The sequence below is a fragment of the Coregonus lavaretus genome (assembly GCF_964263955.1).
Source record: "Coregonus lavaretus genome assembly, chromosome: 4".
Lineage (NCBI taxonomy): Eukaryota > Metazoa > Chordata > Actinopteri > Salmoniformes > Salmonidae > Coregonus > Coregonus lavaretus.
In genome coordinates this window covers 6,013,190-6,021,448 of record NC_139991.1, presented here as the reverse complement: position 1 = coordinate 6,021,448, position 8,259 = coordinate 6,013,190, and the positions used below count along the sequence as shown (strand labels likewise).

Here is an 8,259-nt window from a genome sequence, read left to right as displayed (position 1 = left end):
CCTCAACGGTGCATCCTTAAGGTAGGCGCATAAGTGAGACGAGAGCAGGAGGAGGTATGTTTAAGTACATATTTGCTCAAACATGAAGAACTCTTATTGCAGATTTGGAGTGTAGTCATCATACACACTACCTTTGAACAGTGTGAATGTCTAGGAATCGGGAATTTCCAAAAAGTCAATTCCATCTAATACATACATGGTGTTATGCACTATGCAACATCTAGATTTTTGGTTAAATTCGAGCAAATAGAAAAAAACTGCAATGCCTTGAATAAATAATGACCAGCTTTTAGATGGAAGAATCTTACATGTAAGCCTTGTGAGAGGGGGAGCCACTTCATTTTCTAGGCTGAAATCACTGGAGACCCCTCTGATTGTCTACAGGCCTGAAAAGGTTGAGCTGCATGGTTACTCCTAGACGATATAGTCAATTTCTGAATAAAGTGTGTCTGTCAGGTCCTCTTCACTCGAGTTCTCTCCTTTCAGACACAGCGAGCCTCGGCTGTCAAAGAGATAAGGAAATATCAACTTTGTAGCATCATTCTGGGTCAACAGCATTTTGAGTGATAGCTATGGCTTTTGTCTACCAAGTGTTTTTGCAAAAACAAATGTCATGACGTATGCCTTCATGTCAATTGAATATAAATGTTGCAGGTTTGCAGTACACAGATTCTTACCCGAGATGTTGACACTGGAGGTCCTCAGCACAGGGGCAGTGTTCCTTTGGTCCCTGGCCCTCTATGTCCCAGGACAGCAGCTCCATCAGGTGATTGGAGGAGCCATGACAGCGCTCACGCTCTATTGGCTTGGCCGTGCACACTGGGAACATCAGGGCTGACCACAAGGTAAGTGGAGAGAGATGGGTAGTGACAAAGGTAAGTGACTTTACTACAGAAACTTTAATAAAAGAGTACAGTATATGGACAGTGCTTGGAGGGGAAAGCAGGTTATGGGTCTTCACATGATCACTTAACTATCTGAAACTTCAATGCACCCTGCTTCACTTGACTTCATGACAATCATAATTGGCTAGGGATAATTACATTGAGAACAGAGGCTTTGTGGTATCGAAATTTGAAGCCTCCCTTTTTTGGATGTCAAAGAAATCCCTTTAGGTTTTTATCTGGCTGAGTCAAAGCCAAATGAAAGGAGCCCATTTTGCTCCCCACATGTTAATTTCATGTAGAATGACTCATGGTGTATAATTTAGCAGAGGAATTATGTTCTGTGTGTGGCCTTGTGGCCTGCACCTTTATGGATAGCACAGCAGAGGTCTGGGCTGCAGTCATTCTGGTATTGGCAGATGCTGCCAGCTTCCCCCTTAGTGGCGTTCTGGCTGCACTGGCCCCACACACACAGCTGTCCTGTACAGCACTCCTCATCCTTTTTGCAGGGCTGGAACACACAAACACAGTGACAAACTGTTAGATTACATAAATGGCATCATATAAGCCCCATGGTCATGGAATGTCATGACTGGTCTCTTGTAACTCTCGTAAGCTCTCTAGGTGCAGCAAATTCCTGCTACTTGTGCAAACTGAAACTTGGGGTCTAATTAATAGTGTGTTGTTCGACATATTACTGTGTTTTTCTGTGCAGGACATTAACACAGGCCTTATCAACTAGGAAGACCCTTAACTATTCTCAGCGTACCTTTGACTTTGAATGCAAGCCAGTCTCTACAGTATTATGTGGATGGATTTCCACTCTGCCCTGCCAAAAACATTGCTCTTAAATTCAATTCAATTGTATGTGTCGCATTACCTCTCATCCAGCTCCTCTCTTTGTCTGAGAGAGGTGGAGCTCATATTCAATCAGACCCATGCTTTGATGCGCAGCCAAGAGGAGAGAAGCTCTCCCCCATGAAACACTCCAGTTACACTTGTGGCAACACTGCAATGCAGTAACAATGCAGAAGCAGCTGCATCATATTGTTTAAGCAATCTACTGTTCTGTGATCGCTGTGTGTGTGCACGTGTGCACTGTTACAAAAACTGGAGATGGTCTAAAGTAGAACATAATAGGAACTAGGAAGGAGTCAAAGTCCCCTGGGAAATATAGGTCTGCATAAATACATTTTAGATGGGTTCAGTGTCAGGGTGTGTAAAATGTGTGTGGCACTGTTAATAACCATGAAATGGACCTACCACGTCGAGGGCTTTGCAGGTTAGACACTTTGATCGGTGTGTCTCATACCGGCAATATTTTCCCTTCTCACAGTCCTCATCAATGACACACTCCTGTAAAGAGGGGACAATCAGGACACACCCTCCTTCACAGATAAACATGCAGAGGGTCGCTATATGGTACCAAAGCCTCCCACAATCCAGAGTTTTGCACTATAAAACAGATTGTATGGATAAATAGCCTAAATCAAACATGGCAGTCTTGAAATTATAGCCATGTACTATTGCAAACTTCTTTACAAAAGTTACTTTAAAATAACTTCAAAGTAAATTTTTGAGGATGTGATACGTTGTTACAAGATCTCCTCCAATATTTATCTGTGCCTAAAGTGACCTGAATAAAATGGGCCTGCTGTTGAAAATGGGACAATGGGCTACTTGTCCCCAAATTTTTAAGTAAACATCCAATTTCCTCTCACTTGTCTCTCTATCACATATGCTAAGGAAAAGACTGGCAGGAATAGCACGATCCGAGACTGTGTATTATTTTAACTAAATATTAAAACCTGTGACTGCAATAAAGAAAATGCATGTTAAATGTACAAGATCTTATGAAAATGACTAAACACAATGTTTACCAAAAGCACAGAATAAAATGATACAGACATTTCAAAGTTATTGTTCAGAACTATCCAGCAAGATATTGTAACTAAAACCACCCAAACAAATAACTAAAAACCCCTCAGAATTTGGCTGATAAGATGGATTGAGCACTTCTTGCACTGGTTCCTGGTCAGAGGCCTGCTATAGCAGTAATCTCGTGTCTGTCTCCAAAGACATATACTAGTCAAAGACATGCACTCACGCACACATCCGGCCTGATTGATCGGTTTGATTCTTTTGCTATTATCTTGCCTGATCAGCATCCTCATCAGGGCTGAGACATGGCTGCCATATATAATTAATGTACAGACAGGATGCAGCGCTGAAGAGAGCTTCTCAACCAGCCACCATCCTGCACATGTCTCTCTGCCTGGGTAAGACGTAGCTTTAGCCTGGCTTATAGAGCATGAGACAGCACAGTTGAGACTGGAGAGGCGTACAAGGCATGGGGAAAGAGAAATTAGACGCCCAAACATGACAGCAGCTGTGGCCGCATGCAGAGCAGAGCAGCACAGAAAGAGGAAACAGCCGACGACTTGTTCAATCTTTCATGAATTGTGATTTGCATTAAGGATGGAATTTTATTCATCTTATGCCCACTGTCTTTAATAAACACAAAACACCAGTTAGAGTTATAGTGTTCCAGTTATTGTGGATAATATATGTTATTTTTATCTGTTGTAAATCATGATGTTCACTCACATGATTAATATTATTTCCCTTGCCACTGGACTGGATAATTGTTCTGGTGATGTGGGTCTCTCCTGTTCTGTTTTCTGTCTCCTGAAGAAAGAGAAACACATTTTGTAGGATTTCTGCAATGTTGCTTTCAGTCTTCATAACAAATGTGGGATGCCAAAATAATACTGCCATACAGTATTACAATTCTTAATAGCATTTCAGCATCCTAGTTTTGAATGGAATACAGTACAATAATACATTTGAGTATGACTACTACTGTACCTTGTGTACGGTCTCTATGGTGTGGATGGATTGGTTTTCAACCACACTCTCAGAAGTGCTTTCGTTGTGATAATTTGAGGGAAGGTCATGGGGATGCAAGCTGGACTTTGCACTCTCATTGTCCATCTAATGAGGTTTGATGCAAAATATCAATGTTGCATTGAGGTTACCACTGTTTTTTTCTTTACAACTTGTGCATGTTAAGATTGACTTCGACTCATCTCAACCCACACTGGCAACTGTTTTTATTAGTAAAATAAAGGTCAAGTTAAATTTGTGGTTGCTTTAACAGAAAAGTTTTAGATCAACTAAAGTGATATAATAAGAGTCTACTGCACTGTTATCTGTTGCATTTTACATTTAATTGGAAATCATATAAATGAAAGGGCTGCTATGGGATATAATAGGCTAATTTATCTTTATCAAAGCTCTGCAAATAGAAGTCTGAGTAGACCTAACCATTAACCAACCTGGTGCATCGCGTCCACCAGTTTATTATGCGTGTCCTCCATCAGTTGCTCTACCTCCTCAAACATCTCGTTTAATGTCGTGTGTCCTTGTGCCAAATTATCCTCAAGGATCTGGTTGGTGTCCAAATCCACGGGCCTGGCAGATTCAGGAAGGAGGATGCCATGGATAGACGATAGGCTCAGGGTTAGAAGATAGAGATACAACATCCTTGCTGCTGCGCGAAAAGGCACCAGAATGAATTAGGTTCTTAGGACGTCGCCTCTGCCCACTGGGTGTGTGCGATGATGCTGCTGCTGGGGCACTGTCGGAAGAGAGCGGCGAGGGGGAGATAGATCATGTATTTAATAATGTATTTATATTTTGAGAAAGTTTATTTTGCCACAAGTTATGCGACGACTGTAGGCTATAGCCTAATTGACAGGTGCAAGCCAAGGTGATACGTTTTCGATGCTTTGACCTTTCATAGTGGCGCCAGTGGCGAGCCTATTCTGGGCCAGCCGTAGTAGGCTGTGGGAGGATGCGGCCAATGAAGGAGGGATGGTGGTACACCGCAATGGGCTGAATGCTCGTCTTTGAGCAATGAGCAGACTTGCCCAGAGCATGGGTTAACGTTGGAACATCTGTGTGATGAGACCACCGTCAGTGTTGACGATGACTCTTTATTTTGACTCTTCAATTAGATGTTTATAATTCACTTGTTATTATGTTTCCCAATTAGTAGGCCTAGTTACAATGTATTAAAGTTGTGATAATTAGGCTACACAGTAATAGGGTCTGCTGTGACGTACAGTGGGGGAAAAAAGTATTTAGTCAGCCACCAATTGTGCAAGTTCTCCCACTTAAAAAGATGAGAGAGGCCTGTAATTTTCATCATAGGTACATGTCAACTATGACAGACAAATTGAGAAAAAAAAAATCCAGAAAATCACATTGTAGGATTTTTAATGAATTTATTTGCAAATTATGGTGGAAAATAAGTATTTGGTCACCTACAAACAAGCAAGATTTCTGGCTCTCACAGACCTGTAACTTCTTCTTTAAGAGGCTCCTCTGTCCTCCACTCGTTACCTGTATTAATGGCACCTGTTTGAACTTGTTATCAGTATAAAAGACACCTGTCCACAACCTCAAACAGTCACACTCCAAACTCCACTATGGCCAAGACCAAAGAGCTGTCAAAGGACACCAGAAACAAAATTGTAGACCTGCACCAGGCTGGGAAGACTGAATCTGCAATAGGTAAGCAGCTTGGTTTGAAGAAATCAACTGTGGGAGCAATTATTAGGAAATGGAAGACATACAAGACCACTGATAATCTCCCTCGATCTGGGGCTCCACGCAAGATCTCACCCCGTGGGGTCAAAATGATCACAAGAACGGTGAGCAAAAATCCCAGAACCACACGGGGGGACCTAGTGAATGACCTGCAGAGAGCTGGGACCAAAGTAACAAAGCCTACCATCAGTAACACCTACGCCGCCAGGGACTCAAATCCTGCAGTGCCAGACGTGTCCCCCTGCTTAAGCCAGTACATGTCCAGGCCCGTCTGAAGTTTGCTAGAGTGCATTTGGATGATCCAGAAGAGGATTGGGAGAATGTCATATGGTCAGATGAAACCAAAATATAACTTTTTGGTAAAAACTCAACTCGTCGTGTTTGGAGGACAAAGAATGCTGAGTTGCATCCAAAGAACACCATACCTACTATGAAGCATGGGGGTGGAAACATCATGCTTTGGGGCTGTTTTTCTGCAAAGGGACCAGGACGACTGATCCGTGTAAAGGAAAGAATGAATGGGGCCATGTATCATGAGATTTTGAGTGAAAACCTCCTTCCATCAGCAAGGGCATTGAAGATGAAACGTGGCTGGGTCTTTCAGCATGACAATAATCCCAAACACACCGCCCGGGCAACGAAGGAGTGGCTTCGTAAGAAGCATTTCAAGGTCCTGGAGTGGCCTAGCCAGTCTCCAGATCTCAACCCCATAGAAAATCTTTGGAGGGAGTTGAAAGTCCGTGTTGCCCAGCGACAGCCCCAAAACATCACTGCTCTAGAGGAGATCTGCATGGAGGAATGGGCCAAAATACCAGCAACAGTGTGTGAAAACCTTGTGAAGACTTACAGAAAACGTTTGACCTGTGTCATTGCCAACAAAGGGTATATAACAAAGTATTGAGAAACTTTAGTTATTGACCAAATACTTATTTTCCACCATAATTTGCAAATAAATTCATTAAAGATCCTACAATGTGATTTTCTGGATTTTTTTCTTCTCATTTTGTCTGTCATAGTTGACGTGTACCTATGATGAAAACTACAGGCCTCTCTCATCTTTTTAAGTGGGAGAACTTGCACAATTGGTGGCTGACTAAATATTTTTTTTTCCCCACTGTATGTAAACGTGATGCATAATATGGCTCTGTCGCATGTTTTCTTCCATTTACCACTAGATGGCCTCATTTACATGGAAGATATTTTCATGACATTGGAGCAGAGCGGTCTCAAGGTGATTAAATGTGATCACCATCATCTGAACGTGTCGTTTTATGTCATGGAAGAAACAGTCAATACTTTAAAAGCAGTCAAATTTTACTCACTGCGTTATTGATTGTCAAATGTAGCCTATTAGGGGATAAATTACTTTTGCGTAATTTGACGCATGTTCTTTGTTTTGTTTGTTTGTTCTTGAAACATTATACTGGACACTGAACAGCTGGATATATTTTTGTGCTAGAGCCTGTGCACGTGCCTCAATCACTTGCTGAGTGCAACTTGCGCCTCAAAATGTATTTGAATTATTACAATGATATACATAATAATTTAGGCTATATGCTAATATTCTATTTGGTTAATTTATTTGTAGCTTAATTAGCAAAAGAGCCATTAAACTTCAATCCAGTTTTATTCTCCATAAAATAATCAGAGTATACTACCCTATCTATGCTGTCAATTTGTTCCACTGTGGCTACATTTACAGTATTTGCGTCTACAGTTGTAATGAAGCCTTTATAATTTAAATTTCGAGCACAGTGTATCAGAAGTTACCATTGGGTCTTGTAATCTCCAGCACCGCCCTCATGTAATAGACGGGAGGTACTGTGGTGAGACAAAGTGAGACAGTAATTTAGCCCAGTAGTAGTTCAGAGTGAGTGACTGGAAGAGACGCACTGACACATGTAGCCAGCGCAAATTCTATTAGATACATTTTCTCTGACCGGTTATTGTGGTTTTGAAAATCCCTCTTCAATTAACTGTGAAGACTGGAGCAGTTGACTTATTTTTTCTCATCTGTAAACTAAAGTAAGTCACACTTCCAATTACGCATGTTTCACAGATCAGTGACCGCTGGGCAGATGTCTAAGCAATTGGGCAACATGACAGTTGAGCCTGAACACTGTTACATGGTTCATTCAAGGTTGTAAAATCTAATCTCATTTGTAAATGTTCTTTGCCTTAGTATTCAAACAAATACATACTGATAGGATTAGATACAGATTCCTGTACATGCAGTAAGAGCCTGTGTGTCTGAACTGGACAATAAAACATCTGGTTTGTCTCCATGCTCTGATAAGATAGCTCTGTGTGTTCAACCATTATAATGGTTTGATATGTCTGGCTGAAATTTTACAATGGTATAGGCTACTACCATGGCATGATATTTTCTTTAAAGTTACATTGAGTTACATTAAGAGAGAGACAGTAAATTGCTAACACCGTACTACTAGTTTGAGTAGCGTGATTGTCACCAGAGACAAGTGACTATTGGAGACTAAAGGATAATCTGAGTATCCAGGCTGGAACTTTTCTCACAACTTCTCCCATATACAGTACCAGTCAAAAGTTTGGACACACCTACTCATTCCAGGGTTTTTCTTACATTGTATAATAATAGTGAAGACATCAAAACCATGAAATAACACATATGGAATCATGTAGTAACCAAAAAAGTGTTAAACAAATCAAAATATGTTTTATATTTGAGATTCTTCAAAGTAGCCACCCTTTGCCTTGATGACAGCTTTGCACAATCTTGGCA

At 41.2% G+C, this 8,259-nt stretch overlaps 2 protein-coding genes across 2 annotated transcripts in view; one reads left to right on the top strand and one right to left on the bottom strand.

The window, feature by feature from the left end:
• Positions 1 to 414: 414 nt before the first annotated feature.
• LOC311127906 (dickkopf-related protein 3-like) lies at positions 415 to 4,429 on the bottom strand (the record flags this gene model as incomplete). Its single annotated transcript, XM_084159805.1, has 7 exons — positions 415 to 502; positions 678 to 834; positions 1,251 to 1,395; positions 2,148 to 2,240; positions 3,492 to 3,572; positions 3,753 to 3,878; positions 4,223 to 4,429. The coding sequence occupies 7 exons, from the start codon at positions 4,427 to 4,429 to the stop codon at positions 415 to 417; spliced, it is 897 nt and encodes a 298-aa protein (XP_084015931.1).
• A 2,979-nt stretch (positions 4,430 to 7,408) lies between these two features.
• LOC311128185 (F-actin-monooxygenase mical2b-like) overlaps positions 7,409 to 8,259 on the top strand; it is a 52,698-nt gene continuing 51,847 nt past the window's right edge. Inside the window, exon 1 of the mRNA XM_084160192.1 lies at positions 7,409 to 7,523. The gene's annotated coding sequence lies outside the window, so the exon portion shown is untranslated. The remainder of the gene's footprint in view (positions 7,524 to 8,259) is intronic.